A 24,481-nucleotide genomic window follows, 5' to 3' on the forward strand; every position below is an offset into this window, starting at 1 on the left:
CTCTCAGGCCTACTTCTTTGGTGGATGATAGATTTGGATTGTGTACATCAACGTTTGATCAGGATCATAATCTCTCCAATGCAAATATTGGTCTAAAAAGGACTGAAAAATATAGAACATCTAGAGTGACTCTTAGGAGTATTTTCAAAGCCATTGTCCCACCCAAACCCCAGAGTACCCACTTAAGAAAAAGACCCTTTGTGTTGGATAATTCACCCTTCTCCTCCCCAAAAAAGAGGAAAATGTACTTTAAATCCACAGAACATATTAATCTTCCACCTCGAAATCCTACCCGCATTCCAACCCCATCCCATTTCTCACCCTCTAAAACCCCCCTACCCAATTCTAAGCCCAAAATGATTAATCCTTTATTCTCCTCACACAGATTACATTCTCTACGACACCTGAATCCTCCTTTTAAGAGATTAGCACGACGTCCATTGCCGGTAAAGAGGGTTGGGTCGGATATACTCAAACATCATGGGAAACAGTGGGGATGGGTGAAGTCAGTTGGTCCTATGAAGAGATCGTCTTCGAGTTCTGCTAAAATTTTATTGTGTTGTTTTGAGGATAAAGGTTCGGATTTTGTCTGTCTTCCCTTTAAGAACCGTAAAGGGATCGGTACTTCTTCTCCAATTCAGATGTCTCGATCTGATTCTTCTTCTGAGGGCTTGGTGGCTGCCCGTTTAAGGCCACCAGGAGGTAGATGAAGATTGTGGCTTGGAACTGTAGGGGTTTGGGTCAAGCGGACTCCCCTAAAGTTCCTTACATTGCATCCTTAGTCCGCTCTCAGGGTGTCGATATTGTGTTTTTAGCTGAAACTATGGTGTGTGTAAATTCTGCAATGCAAAAGTTATCTTCCCTGTCATATTCAGGTTTTGTGGGTGTAGATTCGGTAGGTCTTAGTGGTGGGCTTTGTGTATTTTGGTTTTCCCCAGTTGTGATTAATCCTGTTTTGATTTCTCCGCATGTTATATTGTGTCGGATTGTGGAGAATTTGGTAATAAAATATGTCCTTTTTCTGTATGGAGCGCCTCATGTTTCTGACCGTATGACGGTGTGGTCAGATATCTCTGATATTTTAGCTACTTATCCGAATGTTGTGTTAGTCGGCGATTTTAACCAGGTTGAATATTTATCGGATAAAGTAGGGGGAAATTTGGATATTCCTGGCCGTCACGATTTCATACAATGGAAATTAGACATGGGTCTAATAGATATTCCCTTTACAGGACCTGTTTTTACTTGGACTAATGGGAGAATAGTGTCAGATCCTGCTTTTGAGAGACTGGACAAAGCATATGATACATCTCTTTGGTTACAGGATAGGCCTGCTACTTTTGTTCAGCACCAACCTATTTTGTTTTCTGATCATGCAGCTATTATTTTGAGTGATTCTTTTTCTACAGGTACTTGTAAAAGGCCATACAGAATTGAAAACTGGTGTCTTAGATCTGCAGATGTGGCAGACATGGTGAGGTCTATCTTTGCAATACATGTTCCGGGTTCTCGAATGTTTTCTTTATCTCGAAGGCTTTGTATTCTTCGTCATCGTTTGTTAGCCTGGTGTGTTACTCACAAGAAGATGTGGGGTATTGATTGGAAATCTTTGGTTGCTGATGTTTCCAAGCGTCTGTTGTTCTTAACTCTCGTTACGACCGTTGCCTTTTCCATACAGTGCGAATGGAGAAGATTGCTGTGGCTCAGGCGGCCTTTTTATTTTGGAAACAGCGAGCCAAATTGAAATGGGATGCGTTGGGTGATGAGCATACCCGTTTACTTTTTTCAACTGTTCAGGCTCGCAGGAGGAAAAACTGTATTCTGGGTTTGCGGGATAATGACGGTTCTTGGGTTTCGGATGCGGGGGGTATTCGTTCGATGGATTTCTACAAGGCTCTCTATAGTGGAGACTCGCAATGCCCATCCTCGGTTCAATCCTCTGTTTCTCGGTTTTCTTGGGAATCTCTTCATTTGCCGTCTTTATCTGATACGCATCGCCAGTCCTTACTAGCTCCTTTCTCTGCCGATGATATTAAGCGGGCTATGTTCAACATTGCAGACGATAAATCTCCAGGTCCGGATGGTTTTTCTTCGGCGTTTTTTAAAAGCTATTGGCATGAGGTAGGAAACCATGTGATCACCGCTGTTCAATTCTTTTTTGCACATGGGTATTTACTTAAGGATTGGAATCGTACGTTCTTGGTTTTAATTCCGAAGGTGGATCACCCCGAGTCTGTTTCTCAATTCCGTCCTATTGGCCTTTGTAATGTCGTCTATAAATGCATTACTAAATGTCTTTCTCATCGATTGCGTGGTGTACTTCCAGATTTAGTCTCAGACTACCAAAATGCCTTTATTCCTGATAGGCTAATGTCAGATAACTGTTTGATGGTACATGAGTTGATTTCTTTCATGAATGCTTCCAGAGCCAAAAAACGATTTTATGCGGCACTGAAACTGGATATGAACAAAGCCTATGACAGGGTTAGTTGGGAGTTCTTATCCCGGGTGCTTCAGGTCTTTGGTTTTCCTCCCTATTGGATTCATTTAATCATGCAGTGTGTTTCTACGGTGTCGTATCAAGTGCTAGTTAATGGTGCTCCTTCCGAGTCTTTCCATCCTCAGTGTGGTTTACGTCAAGGGGATCCTCTTTCTCCCTACCTATTTGTTCTTTGTATGGAAGTGCTCTCTGCGATGCTGAGCATTGTTCATTGTTTCACACATCGCATAATGCGTTGAGCAACATTTATATGTCAATCATACAAAGCATATCGTGCTTAGCTCCTTGACCTAAGAAACGTTCATTATGCAATAATCACTTTATCTATATACGTGCTTAGCTTCCAGACCTAAGCGACGTTCGAGATCATTTCTATACACCGTATATGATACTTAGCTCCATGACCTAAGTTTATTCATCTATCGTGTCACATGATGTAATTATCCTTAGCCTCCTTCCTAAGAACATGTATCATGCATACATTATTTTCAAGACGAGCAGTTCAATCCGACAAGAAGAAAATCCATGCGATTCATTTCGCTTTGCTCAACGATGAAGTTTTAAACTTCTTTTCCTTTTTCGTATTTTTCTTTAGAAGAAGTTCAAAAACTTTTTCAAAATTTTCTCATTAAGGGAAGTTCGAAAACAAAACTTTTTTTTCACGTCTTTCTTTTACGGGAGAAAGTCGGTACCCTCCACTCATGACGAAAATGACGGAAAATTTTTTCTTTTGCATTTTCAGTTGCTTGTGTTTGTGCACACACCCACTCAATACACAAGTCATACACATGTCATGTCATGCTTGGTCAAGTCATTGGTCAAGTCAATCATAGTCTATACGAGTCCCTTCTAGACAAGTCCCTTGGCAAATTTTATTTTGCAGGTCTCATCCACAGCCCACGTCCGGGGACAAGCGGACCATTTACAGCCCACGTCCGGGGACAAGCGGACCAACTACAGCCCACGTCCGGGGACAAGCGGACCAACTACAGCCCACGTCCGGGGACAAGCGGACCAACTACAGCCCACGTCCGGGGACAAGCGGACCAACTACAGCCCACGTCCGGGGACAAGCGGATCATCTACAGCCCACGTTCGGGGACAAGCGAACCAACTACAGCCCACGTTCGGGGACAATCGAACCATCATCATTTTAGAGATCATCTACAGCCCACGTTCGGGGACAATCGAACCTTCATCATTTTAGTGATCATCTCCCAAGTGAAGACGATTCACGGCGCAAGGTTCTCGATACACAGAGACTTGCAATTTCATCATCAGACAAGTTTTTCCTCAAGCATGGAAAATTGTCATCTATCGACTTTCCTCAAGCATGGAAAGTATCTCAACCGGCGGGTTTCTTCAAGCATAGAAAACCGCCAAAATCATCTGTCGGCTTTCCTCAAGCATGGAAAGTATTATCGGTGGATTTCTTCAAGCATAGAAAACCGCCAAAATCATCTGTCGATTTTCCTCAAGCATGGAAAATGTTATCCGGTAGATTTCTTCAAGCATAGAAAGCTACCAAATTCATCAGTCGGCTTTCCTCAGGCATGGAAAGCATTTCAGCGAAACATCATCCGGTGGATTCCTTCAAGCATAGGAAGATACCAAGCATCATTTGTCACCGATACACTGGTGTCAGATACGTATGCTATCCCTTTACACTTTTATCTGTGGAACTAACATTCTTCTGCAGGTATCGGCGTATACAGAGTGATTTAGGATGGCAAAACGTCTTAAATCACTCTCCGTCCCTATCGACTACTTTGACTATCGTTTTCGAAACTTACGTTTCTACAAACTCAGTCAAAGTGGGGGCTTCTGTAGACACCTAAAAATGTCTCCCAAAACCAAAACCGATGATGAACAATCTTTCACCGCCACTATTGGTCGGGTTTAGTATTTAATCCCGAGAGTGCTTAAACTTTAATTAAATCCGTATTTTTGAATAGTCCATGGATCAGTCTTGGTGTTTGGTAAAAGCATAGTTTTAATTTCAGCCCAAACCTTTTATTGTTTTATTATTTATTTTGGCCCAAACCTTTTATTTATTATCTTATTTTAGCCCGATTTTAATAAATCAGAAAAATGGCTCGAAATTATCAATCGGCACTTAAAATGCTGAATGAAATTAGGGTTAAAAAATGAATTTGGACGGAAAAAAGGGTAAAAACTGTCCCGTGTCACGGCAAGGAATCCCGCGCCACGGGAATCTTTCCCGTCTAACGGCAAAGAATCCCGTGTCACGGGAAACCTGATGTGACACGGGTACAGTTCGTGTCTTTTCCGTGTAAACCCTGACGCGTTTTGTTCCCCCATTTGTTTAAAAGTATCCCGCATCACACAAAAGTGCACCGTGTCACAGGATTCTCTTCCGTCTGACGGTGGAGTTTACCGTGTCACGGTACATTTTGCCGTGTCACGGGAAACTGTTCTAGGGTTTCTGTCATTTTAGGGTTCCGTGTGTTCCCTCAGCACATTTTTCCTATAAATAACCCCTCATTTCTGATGTACGGGGCACTAATTAATTCTCTCATTTCTCTTCTATGCTCTAGCCTAAACACTAACCTACCTTTCTCTCTTTCAAAATACCTTCCTTAAGCACTCCAAGGAGTCCGTACTTTACCCGGGGTTCTGTCCTTAAACCACGGCGTGAAAGGTAGAACTGTTTGAGGGTTTGGCCCCAAATCAATTCTCATTTAGTTTAATTTAATTCCATTTTAATTATTGTTTAATTTTCCTTGAAGTTACTAACGCGTTTATTGTTTTTATAGTAGCAAGCAAACAAAATCAAAGTAAGGAATCATGTTCCTTTTATTTCTATTATTTTTTTGACGATTTTATATTGTTGGATTTATTGTTGAATTGCTTCCAATATTAATGTTCATTCTATTATTATTTATTATGATCACCATATTGCATGTTTGAAGGGAATATGTAATTGAAAATCACGCCTAATAAGATAATTTGGACAACCGATTTAGGTTCCTTTAATCTTGTTATTTAATCAAGTGATCACGATATTTTAGAATTATATGTTGCATTAATATTAAACCAATTTAGCATAATAATAGTTTGGAGCGAATTGAATTTTGTTTGTATGCCTTTGAGATCACAGGAATGCTTTTCGATATAAGAATCGAGTAGAGGCCAATACGGGCGAATGTGACTCCATGACTCACTTCGTACCATCATCCCCGATCCTCCTTTCGTGGTTCCGAACCATATGGAGTTAGTAATCTCATGGATTATGAATGGGGTGTAACCTTCACGGGTCAATCGTTGTTGCCTTCGTTGTCCCTTAATCGTGGTTGCCTTAAATGATCCGTGAACGGTTTACAAGTTCCTTAAAAACTTGTTGGCGGCTCCCTACTTTCCTTGTCCCTAATCGTATATGTCAATTCCCACTTCCTATGAGTGCCAAGCATATTCACACTATGCTTTTACGTAGGCGCACTTCGAACGACGCCTACACTTGCCTTCTTTCCACTGCCCCTGTCATAGCCCCCACCACCAACACAACCACTATTCCTTATTCCATTCCTTCTCGCACTCACTCCCACCAATCGTAGGTCAAGGGTGGGGGTCGAAGGAGATCGCAAATCGCAGGTCGAAGGGAAGAAATTGCAAGTCGAAGGGTGGAGTTTGCAATTGCAGGGCACAAATCGCACCACCAAAATCGCAAATAGCAGCTTTCGATTCAATCGGAAAATCATCAATTTTGATTAATTTATGATTGTTTTATGGAATATTTTTTTTTGACAGGTGTTTTATGGAATATAATTAATGTAAATTTCTTATTTTAATTTTAGTTTTGATGTAAAAAAAGAGGACCAGAGGAAAGCGAAAGAGTAGGGAAGAGAAGAAGGAGAGAGAAAGAGAAAGAGGAGAGTAGCTGCACGAACTGTTGGGTGCGGGTCCCTGCACCCAATAGTTTGAGTTTTTCTAAATAGAATGAAAACAAAGAAATAAGAGATGCACCACATATTATAAAAAGAAATCACAACATTATAAGCAACCAGGCCGTAAATTTATGATAATTTACATCAGTCCAAAGGTTGCAATCATGAATAAAACACTCTACATGCATGTAAGTTATCAATTAAAGATAGGGGCGAGCAAACCGGGAACTCGGTCAAAATTTTAGGATCCAGACCCGGAATTGGTTGGGACCAGGTCCTAAAATTTGGAACCGGAATTAGAATCGGTACAACCGGTCCTAAAATTTAGGAATTGGAATTGGTTCCACCAGATACCCACTTATATACATAAGTGTTAAACTATAATACAGATCATAATTTTTTTTTTTTTGGTTATTTTCACTTTTAGTGTTTAATACTTATATTTTTTATATGCATTAAGCTATTTTATTTATATTAAATATTAATATATTTTTTTTATTTTACTAATTAGTTATATTCAACATATTTTTTTTTGTTTTTTAATATATTTAGTTAAATATATGTTGGGTAAACGGGTACCCAACCGGTTCTAGTTCCAAAAAATTGAGAATTAGAATCGGAACCGGTTGCAATCGAGTCCTTAAATTATTACCCGGAATTGGAACCACCAGGGTCCAATTCCAATTCCAATTCCGGACCCGCTGGATCCTAACAGGTTTCGCTTCTGGTTCGAATTTCGGGTACCCGGAATTTTTGCTCACCCCTAATTAAAAGCCAATCAACCACAATAATTTTAGCAAAGCATCCAACAACATTGGAGATTTAATAGTGTTAGGAAATAGGGGTGTAATTGTTTTTGATTAATGTGGAACAAGTCAATGAAAATAAAAAACGAGAAAACAATAAAAAAAAAAAAAGATAAACAAAGAACATAAGAATTTACGTGGTTCAGTCAAATTAGACCTACATCGACAGTTGGGGGATCCGAGAGCTTCTTCACTATGGAGAGAGAAACAAACATTGAGTAATATTGAATGATTAGTGCCTTTGATGTCAATTTTATTCTTTTTTGGGCAAGTTGGTGTTAATTTAACAAGTGATACAAGTTCGTGTCAATATTTGCAACATACTACTACCTTCGTTTCTTATTACTCGCAACAAAGGGGTATTATTTGTGAGATATAAAATATTCATTTGTTGCAAGAAATAAGAAACGGAGGTAGTATTAAATTGGTGTCAATGAGTGTAATTTTGCCTAAAAAACAAAAAAGCAAAAAACTAGAAAAATAAAATGCCTAAAATTTTCAAAACTCAGGGGAGAAACGCCTAGCATTTTAGTTTCTCTCTAGGATTCTTAAAAATTTTAGGCAGTTTCAACTTGGATATTTGAACAAACAAGGCATTTGGCCTCCAACCATTTTTTTTTAAAAAACACGCATTAAACTCCGGCTACAACCTTGCTTTCGGTCGGTGGTGGCTTGGTTGGTGGTGATTTAATTTTTGGGAGGAGAGAATGTTACATTAAGTTAGCGAGATGAAAAACGTAGAATACAGATGAGGATATGTTCATCTATTCATGTTTAAATGCGAGCATTACCTAGTAAAAAAAGGGCATCATTTAGTTTTTCACTTATTGTACATCGGATGTTGACAAAAGTTTTTATTTGTTAAGAAACTCCATTATTGATGCTCTGAGAATTCTCGATATCCTTTCACGAAATTATTTTGTCCATTTGCCAAGTGCCCATTTGGTTAGAAAAAAGAACAAATGCAGTGAAATCATCGTCATCATCGTCTCAAACCTTGAAAATCTGATCTCTTCAACACACCCACATGAATTCCATCTCAAATCCTCCATTAAAACTCTTCTCTTCTTTCTCTCTCCTCTCAAGGTAAGAAATTCCCATCTTACTTTCTCTCTCCTCTTTCTATTTCAGCTTCAAGAATTGCTTTTTATGATGTATACAACATACAGTAGTAGCTCAATTATATCACTAAGAAGTTATTCTGCTTTTAATGATTACTCTTGTTGTTCAATTGAAAAATGCCCATCAATTTGTTGTTCTTGTTGTTGTTCATTTCCTGTTAATTCTTGTAAATTAGTTGTACCCACAAACCCTAGTGTTTTATATGGGTTAAGGCAGTCCACCTTGATTCAATGCCCTCCTTCTAGGAGGTTTATATTGGGTTCTAGTGATCGGTATTGTTATCGGTCTTCGATTTACGATGTGGGGCGGTGTTGTTGCTTGGAATCTAGGTGTGTAAAGGAGAGAGTGGGTGGACTTGGTAGGAAAAGTTGTAATGAGGAATGTTGTGTTAAAGAGAAGAGGGGTATTGATGTTGATAAGATTAGGGGTAGGATAGGTAGGCCTAAGCGCCATTTTAGAAGTAATGCACTTGGAGATGTTGATGCTATGCTTAGTTTGTTGAGTGAGGAGGTTGCTGAAGAATGTGGGGTTGTTAGGGGGAAAATAAGGAGCTCTCCTCGGGAAGGGAAAGCTGAGAGTAAGCCGAATGTCGAGAGGTTTAAGGATAGAAAGCCTAATGTTGTGATTGAGAAGTTAAAGGATAGAAAGCCGAATGTCGTAAATGAGAGGTTAAAGGATAGAAAGCTGAACGTGGATTCTGTGTATAGGGAGGGTGATTGGAAGAATTATAGAATGGAGTCGGGGGGTAGGGTTCAGGATAGGTATGAGGGTAATAAGAGGGATGAAGAAAGGGAGAATAGCTCTATAGATGAGGATGGAAGGTTGAAGAGAAGAAAATCTAGTTCATCCTATTATTCTCTTTCAGATTCAGGGGACTTTGGGAGTGATGTGGAAGTTGAGATAGAGCAAGATCAGTTTGTTGGAGAGTTGTCGACCAGCCAGAAAAAGGATTCAGGGAAAAGTGGGGGCATTGTAATTAGTGAAGCTACTGAGCAAGACTGGGAGAGGTATAGAGATGAGAAAGATCAGGATTTGCGAAGTAGTAAACGTGATGAATTCAAAGTTGGTGGCTCTATTCAGCGGGATTGGAGAAAGAAATCAGAGAAAAAGCTTACTGAAGATTCCGTAGAAACTGATTCTAGATATTTCAGGCAGTCTAAGCTATCCCAGGCTCAAGAAAGCAGTTCTATGATTGCCTCAAGTTCAAAAAAGCATTTGAATTATCAAGAACAGTCTACTTCCGGTGTAAAATCTTTTGGGCAGTCAAATTCCCATATTCAAAACGACAATCGATCTAGTAGACACTCTAAATCTAGCAGTCAACATGAATATTTGACACAAAAAAATAGAGAAAATGTTGAATCAAGCTCTACTACATGGAGAAGATCTAGCCAGGAAGATGATTTGAAAGTGGTCGGTTCAGCTCAAGATACAGGATGTGAGTATTGCAAAACATGTGGTAGAAACACGGAAAAAAGAAAGACACAATCAGACTTCCAAGGGCATGCTGGGCTGACTGGGGTGAGTGCTAAATTGACCACAACTGCAGAAAGTTTGCCTGAAAATAGACAAAGGAAGCACGATATGAGTTTAAGTTCTCACCAAAGTTCAGTTGAGGAAAATAGTAAGCAACATGACCAAATTCATGTGGTGACTGGACAAACCAGCACAGAGAGAAAATCCCAACATTATCATAATATAATTTCTACTGATGCTATACATGCTGAAAGCATTTTAAGGGAAACACAACAATCAGAAGCACAGATGCGTAATTTGGTGGAAAAGTCAAAAACTACTACAGAAAACCAGTCTGAGAGTAGACGTAGAAAGGAGGAAAAGAGTTCGATTTCACTTCAAACTTCCCATAAGGAGGAGAATAAGCAGCATTATGATATTTATTTGGGAACTAATCTAGTGGATGCAGGGAGAAAGCTCCAACATTACAGTGGTATCATGGATACTGATGCTAGTTATTCTCAAGATATCTTTAGGTCACAGCAGCAATCAGAAATTCGAATGAAGCATTTGGAGGAAAAGACAGCCTCACTTGTTGCAGCTGAGGAAGTAAAAAGGTTGCGTGAAAAATCAGATGGTAAAGTGACTAAGAATACTAAATCCAGTATAGTGCCTCATTCTGAGATAGGGGATTCAGGAGTTCATTCTTCCGATTTGGAGGTCAATAGTCAGTCTGGTTCTGATAGGTTTGTATATAACGAGCAAACTTATTTAAAATCAAAGGTGAAATCAGTAGAGGAATTAGTAGAGAAACGCAAGCGGATTGATGAAACAATTGTTCAATCTACACTTAGATCTGAGGTGCAGGGCCCTGTCACTGGACAATTTTCTGGAGGAGCAACTATAAGCCAACCCTCAGTACCTTTAATTTCTCAGACAGCTGTTCAACAATTTAGTGGGGAAGAAGTTAAAAGTGGAAAGCTAGTGATGACATCTCCATCATACCAATCTGTAAGCAGCTCCCAGTTTCAAGAAGCATCAAGCAGCTCCGTGAGAAAAAATATGGGAAAGACCAAAGAAGCTAGTTCTGGTAGTTCACTTAAACACCTTCCATCAAGAACTTCATCATCCTATGTTGAAGTCTATGGTAGCAAGAGCATGTCTGGTGAGGAGTATACTCATGGGGATGCGCTAGTTTCAGCTGCACGTATGCATGAAACATCAACTCAGATTGTTGGTGAATTTGCTGAGAAGATGAGACTCGAAGCATCAAGATCTGACACTAGCACTGAGAAGAAATTAGAAAAACTAGATTCAAAGCATCAAGATGAAAAGTATATGCTGAAAGGATCAACTGAATCGGATTTTGATAAGATAGACTTACAGAAGCAAGGTTCAGAGCGTCCATCTCAGATTGCTAGTCCTGATCCTAAGAAGAAAAAGGCAAAGAAGCTAGATTCAAAGCGTTCATCTGCAGATTCAGAAACCAAGGGATCCTCAGATCAGATGTGGGATGTGAAGGATCACTTTGTTCATGAAGCCTCAGAAATGGAGTTGTTAGAGGGTCCATCTTCTGGTAGTGTTGCTGTTGTTAGGACAGGAAAGTCTTTGTGGAGCACTGTTGCTAATGTATGTAGACTTCGATGGGGTTCACATTCAGAAAAACAGAAGTCTCCTGGTGAAGGAAAGACCTCACCTAGTGGATCTGCTGGTGGCGAATCATGGTTCTCTGGAAATGAGGCAGATGAAGCAGATGAGGATGACATTAAAGCAGAGCAGCTAGGCTTGCTGCAAGAGGCTACTTCTGATCAATTATTGCTGGAGACCACTAGGAGTCAGAATGAGGAGGATATAGTAGTGAACGTGGATGACAAATTGAGCAAAGTTGATGCAGGTGCTTCATCCTCTTCTAGTGTAGTAAAGAGCAGTTTACTATCAGGAGATGCCTTTGTTAGTGAAAATATCAACTTGAATGTTCCCCGACTTATGTCACTATCCAGCCCTTCTATGGATCTATCGAAACCTTCTGTCAGCCATTTGAGAAGATCAGATGCTTTTGAAGATATTGATGAACCTGAGAAAAATGAGGCACCCATTAGTCCTTCAGGAGAACAAAGGGATTCTGCTGTTGATGTAAGAGAGACTGATGTTACTGCTTCTGAGGAAACTGATGAACTAAAAAGAAAGAAGCTTCAACGCAGCAAGGTAGTTTTGCAAAGGTATGATGAATGGGAAGATGCTTATAGACGTGAACGTGAGCAACGGAAGGTTGATGAAATTTTTATGAGGGAAGCGCTTTCAGAAGCAATGAAAGCTGCTGATGCTTGGGAAGTTCCAGTTGGTGCAGTACTGGTGCAAAACGGAAAAATCATTGCTCGTGGGTGCAATCTGTAAGTATACTTGTGATTCCCAGAATAAGAATTCAAGACTATTTTCTCTGCTTATGTTTTAAACTTTATCGTCTAATTATTGTGCATGTTTCAGGGTAGAGGAATTGAGGGATTCCACTGCCCATGCTGAAATGCTTTGCATAAGGGAGGCCTCGAACTTCCTTCGGACATGGCGGCTTTCGGTAAATTCCTTTCTACTGCAGAAATTTCAACGGCGGTTTCTTTTTAGTAGACCTTGTCTGTGTGAAATGTGCCAAAGAGAGGACTTATGGGCCTTTCAAGTCCATTTCAATTACTTACCTTCATATAGTTAAAAGTTCTGATTTTGCATATTTTTCTTTTTACCCACAATGGAACATGTTGACTTTTGGGTTGGATAAGTTTCTGACTTTTGGGTTGGATAAGTTTCAAGTCCATTTCAATTACTTACCTTCATATTGTAAGACATTGTGATAAAATGCTGACTTTTGGGTTGGATAAGTTTCTGGTGCATTCACTGTACAAATTCCTTCAGTTTGCTGATGTTTGGCTTGGGTAGCTTGTAAAGGTTCGGGATGGAAAATCTTCTCTAGATTCACTATTGTCCAGATTGAAGCTCAAAATATGAGATACTTAGGAAGTTAGACTATTCCCTTGAAACAGATGGCCAGATTCTTCACATATGCTTACATATGTAGTGTAATGTTGAAACATGTCTTAAAACAAGTTGATGAAGTGGTGCAGGGTTTCTTAATCAATTGTTTAGCTTATGCATGTGTTTGTCACCCTCCTCATTTTTCAATATTTCATCTATCATAAGTATCCGATATCTGTATGTGTTGGATGCATATGGGTATATTTTGTGAATCTTCTGATTGTTTGTGCTTCTGTTCTGTAAGTCTTCCTGAGTTTTTTCTCTATTTCAACTGCCAGAACTATGTTACCTGAATGTGGACTTCATTAGTGTATGTTTATTTGTAAGGCAATGACTATGTGCAGTAAATTTGTAATGCAACGAATAACCACGCAAACATTTAAAATTTAAGTGGAATGTGTTGGACATTTTTATAATTAGTATACAATGGGTAAATTATGTAGATATGCTATAATGAAAGTATGAAACTGCAATTTTTTGAGATTGCTCAAGTCCTGATTGCCGATGATGTAATTTTTGTTATATGCGGTATCTTTGTGCTTCCTTTGATTTTATTTGATTTTTTAAGGATGTAGTATGAATCTTGGGGTTCAGGCCATTCATAGACTCTAAATACATAGTAAGAGAAATTCCTATAGTACATGATAGTAAATTATGGAACTATTGCCATTCTTGTTGTCATTATCACATGTATCCTCATGTTTTTTCTTCCTAGTGTATCCATCCTCACCCTTTCGAACGTTTTAAAGGTGAAAAAAAAGACCATTAGTTATGCTTGTCATGATATTACTGATCCCTGTAACCAAAGCGACTTTGTTAGCATCTTTTTTAATGGGTCAATGTGGCTGGGACTTTCCAAAGCTATACAATATGTGAGTTGGAAACTGGTTAATTTTTAAATGTATTTCGTTGTGAGGACACCTTGTCCTCTTGCTGTGGTTTATTTTTCACAGTTAATTTTTTTGTTTTTCTCCGCATGATAAAAATAATGATGTTTGTTATGTGTATATAACTATCAGCCCTATCTATATTCTCTGATTGATTTCAACAGTGGAAAAATCGAAGTGTAACATTTACTATTGTTGGGAGCTCTTTTGATTTTGTATGCCCTGAAATTATCTCCCTTTTTACTTCTTCAGGAAACCACTCTCTATGTAACGCTGGAACCATGTCCCATGTGTGCTGGAGCCATTCTTCAAGCCAGAATCAGTACCCTTGTATGGGGTGCTCCTAATAAGCTTCTTGGAGCTGATGGCAGCTGGATAAGGTATAGATGAATTAAACTATTTCTCATAGCAGTTAATTTGTCTCTAAGGAGTATGGACTATACATTCACTTGGATTACTTTATCTGAAACTTACTTTTGGTGTTTCCTTAAAATATTAGCCATAAGGATTATGAGTATGACTGGTTAACTATTTCGAATTATGTCGGAGAATGCTTCCATTAGCAAGTTAGTGACCATTGTAACTTTATATGAAGTATATGTTAATAGGTGTAGCTGACTATCTGACTGCAAATAGATGACCCTCTTGTATCTTTTTAGTTTTGACTTTCAGGCGAGATGCACCTTCCTTCCTCATCCCACCTGTGCTGCCAGTGCCCTTAATAGGCATTTCTAATGCTCCTAAAAAAAACAGACATTATCTCATGTTCCTGAGCAGCTGAGCCTCATTAGATATATATGTGCCTGAAGACTATATTTAGTTCATACTTCGTATTTTGCACTAATAGTGTGAATATTAATGGTTGAGTTCATATCATATTGCACATATGAGCAATACTGTATTTTTTTTAGCCAAATTTTTTTTTAGTTGAGGTTAAAAAAATTGTCAATCCTGAAATTTTGCGTATAATACTATCTTGCTTTGTTGCCCATACGAATTCCTTAAAGCAGACCTTAACTTGTAAAGTTTGAATAAAGAAACTTATCCATAGATTTACTTATGTGGATGCATTGTAGGCTTTTTCCGGGCATTGAAGAACATCCTTCAGAAGAGACAGAGAAGCCAGCTGCTCCTGTACATCCTTTCCACCCAAAGATGGATATTCGAAGAGGGATACTGCAAGAAGAATGTGCCGACATAATGCAGCAATTCTTCCAACTCAAGAGGAGAAAGGCTAAAGCTAAGGCCAAGGAGAAGGATACATCATCATCCGATGAATCAGGCCAACCTTCTTGCTTTCCGAAACCACACCATAAATCAAAATTGTTGCATAAGATGCATAATGTTTTCCATCCTTCAAAACATCAGTCTGATCAATCTGCATGAAAGTAAACACCGATGGTTAGTTTTATTGAAATGTACAGATCAATGATTTAAAATGTGTTTATTAGTTCTATATGTTCATTATTCTATTTTCGTAATCTCCGCCTGTAAAGTCAGACTCTTCCATGGATTAGTTTTTTAAGAACATTGACAAAGTAATTAAGTCCAAAACCTTGTTATTTTTTCAATTTATGATATCTTTATTTTTGATTTTTTCCAAAATATTAAATTAATAAATAAGGCACACTTTTATATCAGTTTAACTCAAGTCCTGACTCCTGTCACACCTCACACATGACGGATATGTTTTGTTTTGAATGTTATTGTAGACACTATCCACATAATATGCTTTTACTCTTTCATGATTTATGAATCAGAAATAACACTTTCTAATTAAATGGGATCTTATTAGAAATGTGAATTTTAATAATATAAAAGTTTTGTAATACTTCCTCCGTTTTCTTTTACTTGCAACACACCTTTTAGGCACGCAGTTTTAGGAGATGATTAGTGAGGGTAAATGAGCGATTTTATCAATATAATTTTTACACGAAGATTAGAATAGGGTTAAAGTATCATTTGTAAAAATTATAATGAATAATTTATCCGTTTACATTACATAAACCCGACCTCAAAACACGTGCCACAAGGCTGTGTTACAAGTAAAAAGAAACGGAGGAAGTACAACTTAGTAGCTTTTTAAGATAATTAAAGATACGGAGTATTAGTGATTGAAATTGTATATTAACAAGCATGCCTTAAAAAAAAAGATCTAGTAGGTAATAATTGTTTAATTAATTAAAATTGATAAATAAATATTAATTTTATTCAGTAACACACGGAGTAATAATCAGCAGAATAATTCCTTTTTTTTAAAAAAAAAAAAAAAAAAAAATTTAATGCAAATGGACTTAGAAAAGGTTTTAACTTATTGTAAGTTATTGAAACCACTTGAATTAGTTGGTACAAAAACATTCATAATTACTCTAATGTAATTAATGGAAACTTTAAGGGGTGCCTTACTAAAACAAACCATCACATGTTTTTGTTAGATGCGGCAATTATTTATTTATTTTTTTTATTATTTTTTTTTAATATTTTATTTCTTATTTATTTATTTTAGAGGAATGAAAGTCTCAATTTAGATACATCATTTTTCTTTTTAGTTAATAAATTTTCTCTTTCTTTCGTATTACATGAGGTTCATCTTTTTTCTTTCTCTTTTATCTCCAAAAATTTTAAAATGATACATAAAAAAAAAAGTACGAGTATTTTTTTTAATATGATAATTTTTTTATAAAAAAAAAAAAATCAAATAAACCCTCATCTGTTAAGGTGTAGGAGTTTATAATCTTGCTAACGAACGTCTTGAGGCGTTAGATAACTTGAATATTATGAAGTATTAAGGGTCTGTTCACATTTACTAAACTGAGCTGAACTGAACTGAACTGAACTGATTGGAGCTAACTGAACTGAACTGAATTGAGCTGAAATGAATATTTTATGAGAGAAGGAATTAAGAGCTGAACTGAACTGAATTGATTGGAGCTGAACTGAATTGAATTGATTGGAGCTGAACTGAACTGAAATTAAGTAAATATGAACAGACCCTTAGTTTGATATGCATACCAAAATTACCTCAACAATCGATATAATTAATGTTAATTATGTAACGCTCCAAGAACGCTCAATACCCAACCAATTAATCTAAAACAAAGAGAATATCCCATTTAAAAACCTTGTAATAAAAAAACATAATTATAAGAAGTGAGGATTATGTAGAATGTGAGGATTGAGAAACATGGATTACAAATTTACAAGCAAGCTAGAAGGTAGGGCACAAGTAGTAGAGTCCTAATCACACGACCAACACGCGCCAGCGTATGTTCCACAGTAACTCACCCCCTCTTCTCACGCTCCCATTTTTTAATTCCTTTCTACGACTAATATATTGCCACATCTTTTCTTCCTTCACTCTATCCCAAATTAATCGCCCACCAAAAAAAAAAAAAAAAAAAAAAAAAAAAATCAAGATCTTTCTCAGCTATTTATTCATTCGATTCAATTAATTACGTCTTCCCAGATTATTGTTTTTGTCCTTTTATACTGCTCACTTCAAAGCTATTTCATAAATCTCACCTTCATTTTTATCATCTCTACCTTGTTTTTTTTGTTTGTTAGATATAATCATCATATTATACATAGTTGAGTTCAAGTTGATTTCGATGTCAAAAACAATCTCAACGACGACGATGACGACGGAGTTTGGGAAAGGAATGAGGGAAATAAGGCCATTGATGAACTTACTATTGCCGTTATGTGTACATTGGATTGCGGAGGAAATGACGGTGTCTGTTTTGGTAGATGTTACTACTCGTGCTCTTTGTCCTCAACAAACTACTTGTTCTGAAGCTATTTATCTTAACGGCGTTCAACAAACTGTAATTTCTTCTTCTTCCTTACACTTTTCTTTTTTTTAATTATTTTTTTCGCGTTTTTTTTTTATAATGAAAAAGTAAATTTGGTTTAACACACAAACTTTTAGGTACAAACGGGTGTATAATAAATGTTGTACATTCGGAGTAAAGTTACTTCATTTTTAAACTGATCAAAATTACGGAGTAGTAATCTAATTTAATCCTTATTTGTTTAAGAAAATTTAAATTTAAGTGTTTTTTTTACAAATAAGTACTCCTTCAGTTACTAAATTATATTTCCTCTATTATGTAAGGAATAAAGGCTAGAAATAAGAATGTAATTTAGAGACGGATAGAGTATAATAATTTTATTTTCGGATATAAGCTGACGTTAGTGTAGAAAAGTCTAAAGCCATCCTCGTGAAAAAAAGTATCTTTACTGATTAATCAATAAGATTAAATTGTTATTTAGTGTACATTAATGTATAATTTTTATACAAGTTGTGCTAACTAATAATTGAATTTTGATGCCATAGTATTTAAAATAGAGAAAGAAAAAACTTTGTAAAGGCAATTGTGATTTGTGAAGGTTCATGAAATATTTTATTTTCTTGGCTTTTAGTCAGTAGTCACTAATTTTATTGGTTTAATTAATTCGTTAAGTTGGTTTTTCCTTGGGAATTAATTGCTACTTTATGTTTTTTTTCTTAAAAAAAATTAATATTTAAAGAATGTTTATTATTGGCTTTTATGTCTGAAAAAAAAAGTTGCTTGTACGTAAACAAATAAAGGAAAAAAACAAGTAAAAGAAAGGAAAATGGCGGGCAGTTGGCTGTTAGAGAGGGACACCATACACTTTGAGTATGGACTCTTCTTTGCAAGTTTATCTGAAAATTGACAAAATTTTGTTTGTCCTTTTCTCTCGCAATTTCTCAATTTAACTAGTCTATTCTAGTTTTAAGTCCTCCATATTAATGCATGTGACGCCAATTAGCTCATTTGGTTATATGGTAGGAAGAACTTTAATACTACCTCCGATTTTTTTTAGTCGTAACTTTGAAATATTTTATATCTCTCAAATAATACCAAAGTTGCAATTAAAAGAAATCGAAGGTAGTACTACATATATGTGATTGATCTCATTTACATCCTTTGCCTTTTGTAAAAATAAAAAAATAAAAAATAAAAAAAAACCGTTAGATATTGGTTAATTTTGGATGTAACAAATTTTTTTTTTTTTTTTTTTTTTTTTTTTTTTTTTTTTTTTTTTTTTTTTTTGGTGTGGCTGTGTGTGCACGCACACTTGAAAGTTGAAACAAAACTTTCTCACAATGAAACAATTTAAATTTGTTTTTATGTAACGAGATTTATACAGTAAGTTATTATTTTGTTTATGGGTGTAACATATTTTCTTGATTTTGTTTGTATTGGTGCAAGAATTTCTTGAAGTTGTCATTATCATAGGAGATAAAGTAGATTATGACATGTTATCTTGAACCATCATGGTAGAGTTATGGGCTCCCCAATGATAGAGAAAATTAATCACATACTCTCTGTAGGAAATAAAGGAAAAGCAACAGCCAATGGATAAGAAACAAATTTATGCAATGAAACTACAAATATAGTCATTGTCTCACCACAAAAATGCAGATATTTCTATACACTAAGAAAATCAAGATAAAAAGTACAAAAAAAAATAAAAATAAATAAAAAAAAAGTGATTAAAATTTCTGTAAGTGAAATTATGTATGATGCAAAAACTTGCACTAAACTACGTTTTCAGTAATTTGGACAAAAAAATGTTGAAGAACTCTTTCCTCTAGGAATAGACACTGTGACGAAAAAGTTTCAATGCTTGGCTTTCTAGATAACAAATACTCCGTAAATGACATTGATGGTGTGATAATAGATTGGTTTTCGTTTGTTTATGGATTGCAAGGAAAACAATAAAATAAAACTTTGTTATTTCTGGTTGTTGAATTTAAAAATAAAAAAACGTTTATAAGAAAGTTGGTAACCATGTTTTTAATTTTTTATGTACTTATACTTGATGACAATGGATTATGAACTCTGATGTAATACTTTTTGAATGCATTTCTTGTTTGTGGTGTTCATTGGACACTAGTGTATGTTTTTTTTTTTCTTTTTCTTTTTTTTTTAATCATAAGTAGATACGAAGTATAATTTTGCCTTGTTTATAAGTTTCTAATACAAGTATCTGAAACATGTAGGTTGTTGGAATTTTTAAGATGGTGTTACTTCCACTGTTGGGGCAGCTTGCTGATGAGTATGGGCGGAAACCATTGCTCCTTATTACTCTATCAACCACAATAATTCCCTTCAGTATGTTATAAACACTCTTTCAAGTAAAACTCAAGGAATTTTTTTTCTACTCATTAAGACAGGGAACATTATCGTGTTTTGGTACCTTAAATCATGCTATTTGGGTCAAAATGACTTAAATTGGATCAAAATATGGAGTTGCTAAACCCTTTTTTGTAATTAAACTAAATAGTTTTAATGTTCATTGTTCTAATTTCTTGCAGCCTTACTTGCCATCAACCAATCCAGAGAATTTGTATATGCTTATTATGTTCTTCGAACAATCTCCTACATAATAAGCCAGGGGAGTATCTTCTGCATTGCTGTAGCCTATGCTGTAAGAACCAAATTTTCAACTCATCATTTGGAATTTGGAAACAATTTATACAAAGTATTAATTACTTAAATCTAAATTTGTCCTTTCATAGGCAGATGTGATTGAGGATTCCAAAAGAGCTGCAGCATTTAGCTGGATCACTGGTTTTTTTTCAGCATCACATGTACTAGGGAATGTGCTGGCTCGATTTCTGCCGGAAAAATACATTTTTGTGGTAGGTTCATTGTACCTTTGTCAACTGTTATTATAAGATTTAATTAATAAATATAAGATGAATCACCAATAAAGATGTTTTCTTGATTCTTCCAGGTTTCAATTGCTCTCTTGATCTTTTGCCCAGTTTATATGGTGTTCTTTTTACCGGAAACTGTTAAACAAAGACAAAGACAGGATCCACAGTCATCATTATTATGCAAGTTCCTAACATTCCCAAAACAGCGATTCAATTCTATGAAATATGCTGCAAGTGTAGTTGTTAGCAGGTTGAGTCATTGTACACCCATTTGCTTGTTTCCCAGTTTCTTTGTGATTACTGATCAACTTTTTTATACCAGTGCCGTGCTAACTTAATTGATGATATTTCCTTTGCTGCAGTCCAACACTTCGAGGAATTTCTCTAGTCTCTTTCTTTTATGAACTAGGAATGTCTGGGATTAGCAGTGTTTTATTGGTAAGGTTCATGACGATAATATTGCTTAGCACCTAAATCTGATTTCAATTATTAGGAATTACTCAGACTGCTCTACTTTACCCTGAATTTTTGGCATGTCTAATTCACTTTGATTTTATAAACGATAATCTATCACATTTATCAAAACCTTCATATCTGTTTGTTACAATTGATTTACATAAAATTGAAGCTTTCACAAGTCATATAAAAATGGTCGGTGTATATATAACAAAATGTCATTCTTCTTGACCCTGTTGTGACTTTGTTGTTGACATATCAGCAAGGAAATTCTCCTAAATTTAACTTTTTTTTCTTTTCTTTAATTTGGTGTAAATTTGGATGGTTCAAACTAAAGACTCATGGAATTTTATAATTCACGTGTCTGTCTAAGTCATCATGCTTGACATATTGTGTTATATCTGCTTTCAATCTTTCAAACATGAGTAAGGCATCTTGTGTATGTAATAAGGAGTTAAAGACTTAGTTAACGGGCTATGAAGTTTGATATATCTATCATTTCCTTGCAGTACTACCTGAAGGCAGCTTTTGGTTTTAATAAAAATCAATTTTCTGAGATATTGATGGTTGTTGGAGCTGGTTCAATTGTTTCTCAGGTATTTCTTGTACAACAAACTAAGAAATTAGTAATCTAATATATATATATAAAGGGGACTTTTTTCCCGAGTTTTAGAGAGCCACATAGGATTTAATTTTCTTAGCGCGCACGTAGGATTATAAAGTTTAGTTGTAGCCAATTAAATAAGAGATTATTAATTTATTTTACAATTAAATAATTTAAATGCCACATAAGCAAAATTGACAAATGATATTTTTAAGTTTAAATTAATTAAATATAAAATATTATCTTTTGATATTAAGAATTTTATCTAAATATGCAACAAGCGCCACGTAGGATTTTGGTTGTAGCCAATTAAGTAAGAGATTATTAATTTATTTTACAATTAAATAATTCAAATGCCACGTAAGCAAAATTGACAAATGATATTTTTAAGTTTAAATTAATTAAATATAAAATATTATCTTTTGATATTAAGAATTTTATCTAAACTAAGGCAGCTAACGCGATACGCGATGCGCGTGTCATAGCTAGCCATATCTTGAAGGTTTTTTTGGTTTGGCTTTTAAATCACAAAATTAGTTAAATTAACAATAAGAGAAATTTTTCCTAAAAAAAAAAAAAAACAATAAGAGAAAATATGTAATAAACTATATTTAGGTGGTATAAATGTTCAAGACAACTAACATTTATGAAAGCATAAAAGTACATAAATATTTTAGAGGGTATAGTTGTCTAAACACTATTTATTAAAATAGCATCTACATATTAATGAGGGTATGTATGTAAATACACATTTTGAAGGGTATAATTGCCATTACACTATTCATAAGAGTATGTTTCTACTTTTTATAAGGTAGGGATATGCAACAAATTTTAGCACATAAATACAAAAAAATATATTTTAGAAAATTCAAACAAATCGTGCATCGCACGGGCTTTATCTAGTTATGATTATATATAGCAGTCAAATTGAACAAATACAGATCAATAAGCTTATATGTGCTGCTAATGCCAGAAAATAATACACTGAACAGCTCTTCTACTTTCTTTCTTGATTATTTTCTACTTTGTGGTCTGTCTTAGATATTGGTGCTTCCTCTTATCAATCCATTGGTTGGAGAAAGAGTGATATTATGCGCAGCATTACTTGCATCAATAGCTTATGTAAGTGATGAATCAAGTTCTATTTGTCTAACTAATTGTAAAAACTGAATACACTCAATTAACTTTTACTCCGTATTGAAATACCTTTTGCAGGCATTGTTCTATGGTTTTGCTTGGGCAGCTTGGGTAAGCACATCTAAAACTTTGTGTTAGCAACTTGATGTAGGGATGATTATATTATACTCTAGGTTCAAATTTACCAATGCCAAGTCAATGAACATGTACTTTTATTCTGTTGTGAGATCATTAGTATATACAAGCGATTGCCTGATAGTAGCTCAGTAGCTGGCAGCATTAGATTTACCCTGAGGATATTCATAACCTTCTACCTGCGCTAATATTCTTTAGCTGCATTGCAGGTACCATACTTGAGTGCTTCATTCGGAGTTATATATGTGCTTGTGAAACCTTCTGTGAGTACTTGAAACCAATGCCTTTACTGGTCCAGCGCTACATACTGTTTACATCTGTCTAATATTATTTCATGGCCTACTAATTTTGCAGACTTATGCTATTATTTCAAAAGGATCAAGTTCTAATAATCAGGTTTGTATATGCTCTCTTCTTTAAGTTTTCCCACCGATTTCCAAATTATTATTTATGCATATTGTTGAAGGATGATGCTTTCAAACTATCTATACTAAAGGCTTAAAATTTAGATTTGGTTAGCTTAAGATTATTTAAATAAACTAAAATCATTAAACTTACAATGTCACAACACAGATAATATCAGTTTAATTTTAGATCAGATCAGACAGAGGTTATTACAGTTCTCAGGTGCACTGAGAGGCCAGATCACCGCCTTTTTGGGCCATCAAGACAGCATTCATGTCATATAATATGTCATATACTTTCTGAATGCACTGATATTTTCCTTGAGGAAGTCATGGATCTATTTTTCTGTTGTTTATTAAAAATGTTGTTTTTGTGATTGCAGGGTAAAGCTCAAGGTTTTGTTGCCGGTGTCCAATCCATTGCAAGTTAATTATCACCACTTGTTATGAGCCCATTAACCTGTGAGTCATTTTATCATTAAATGTCAAACACATGAACGTCTCTTTAGCATATATGTTTCTGACTTTTCTACCATTCTCCTTGCAGCATGGTTCTTGTCTGAAGATGCTCCGTTTAACTGTAAAGGTTTTAGTATTATATGCTCATCACTATCCATGGTACACGCCCTCCTTTTCCCTTCTTGCTTATTTTCTCCTTGTCCATTTTCTTTCGTCAATTCTCCCAACTGGCAACTGTCACCCGAAACTCTGTTTGCTTACATGTACTTTTATATTACAGATGGTTGCTCTGGTGATCGCCTTGGGATCAAGATTTGAATCACAGTCTGAGCTTGAGCAAAAGGATGACTTAGCTAACCTTGAATCGCCGCTTCTATCTTGAGGCTTTCCTTATTTAGTTTTAGGAATCTCTATTAATCTATTGCATATATAATTATTGTACAAGTTTGAGGTTGTTTTGATGAAAGTGTAGAATCTGTAGATATATGCATTGAATTGCAAAATTGCATGCAATGCCATCTTAAGAATTGTATTAGGTCACACTTTAAGTCTAATTTTTTAATGTAAGCAATATTGTAGTTATAATAGAGAACTAATTAGTAATTAGCTAAAGCATTCCATGGAAGAAAATTAATAAAGGAATACCTTTGGCGAGAATATATTCCAACCGATTTGGTTGTACAATCTTTTATTTTTTTGTTTCTCTTTTACGAAACATTCACTCTATTACATGAAGTTATTTCCACTTTTCGCTTTACGTCATTTAATGAAATTCTTCCCACTTATACTTTGTTCCGTTTTGTTTAATCAATATTATCCCGTATTGAGTTATCCTATTTTAGTCCACTTTTTAAACTATTTTTCTTCTTAAACATTTTCACTTTTCATAGAGTAAT

At 35.6% G+C, this 24,481-nt stretch overlaps 2 protein-coding genes across 2 annotated transcripts; both read left to right on the forward strand.

The window, feature by feature from the left end:
- Window positions 1-8,120: 8,120 nt before the first annotated feature.
- On the forward strand, window positions 8,121-15,339 carry LOC145601533 (uncharacterized). The gene is made up of 4 exons (XM_081657567.1): window positions 8,121-12,178; window positions 12,273-12,360; window positions 13,952-14,079; window positions 14,776-15,339. The coding sequence occupies exons 1-4, from the start codon at window positions 8,361-8,363 to the stop codon at window positions 15,083-15,085; spliced, it is 4,344 nt and encodes a 1,447-aa protein (XP_081513693.1). The 5' UTR covers window positions 8,121-8,360; the 3' UTR covers window positions 15,086-15,339.
- Window positions 15,340-17,071: 1,732 nt separating this feature from the next.
- LOC145600975 (uncharacterized) lies at window positions 17,072-24,242 on the forward strand. Its single transcript, XM_081656865.1, has 14 exons — window positions 17,072-17,523; window positions 19,731-19,842; window positions 20,046-20,158; window positions 20,250-20,372; window positions 20,468-20,640; window positions 20,753-20,828; window positions 21,356-21,442; window positions 22,492-22,572; window positions 22,666-22,698; window positions 22,932-22,985; window positions 23,077-23,118; window positions 23,510-23,588; window positions 23,674-23,744; window positions 23,866-24,242. The coding sequence occupies exons 1-12, from the start codon at window positions 17,308-17,310 to the stop codon at window positions 23,555-23,557; spliced, it is 1,158 nt and encodes a 385-aa protein (XP_081512991.1). The 5' UTR covers window positions 17,072-17,307; the 3' UTR covers window positions 23,558-23,588; window positions 23,674-23,744; window positions 23,866-24,242.
- The last annotated feature ends 239 nt before the right edge of the window (window positions 24,243-24,481 follow it).

Source organism: Chenopodium album, chromosome 21 (genome assembly GCF_948465745.1).
Source record: "Chenopodium album chromosome 21, dcCheAlbu1.1, whole genome shotgun sequence".
Taxonomy (NCBI): domain Eukaryota; kingdom Viridiplantae; phylum Streptophyta; class Magnoliopsida; order Caryophyllales; family Amaranthaceae; genus Chenopodium; species Chenopodium album.

Bases quoted from the DNA above. Each gene is read 5' to 3' on its own strand.
- LOC145601533 (XM_081657567.1), top strand. From the start codon at position 8,361: ATGATGTATACAACATACAGTAGTAGCTCAATTATATCACTAAGAAGT. The intron at 12,361-13,951 runs GTAAATTCCTTT...TTACTTCTTCAG, and splicing joins TTCGGACATGGCGGCTTTCG to GAAACCACTCTCTATGTAAC. The intron at 14,080-14,775 runs GTATAGATGAAT...GATGCATTGTAG, and splicing joins GCTGATGGCAGCTGGATAAG to GCTTTTTCCGGGCATTGAAG.
- LOC145600975 (XM_081656865.1), top strand. From the start codon at position 17,308: ATGTCAAAAACAATCTCAACGACGACGATGACGACGGAGTTTGGGAAA. The intron at 19,843-20,045 runs GTATGTTATAAA...AATTTCTTGCAG, and splicing joins AACCACAATAATTCCCTTCA to CCTTACTTGCCATCAACCAA. The intron at 22,573-22,665 runs GTAAGTGATGAA...TACCTTTTGCAG, and splicing joins TACTTGCATCAATAGCTTAT to GCATTGTTCTATGGTTTTGC.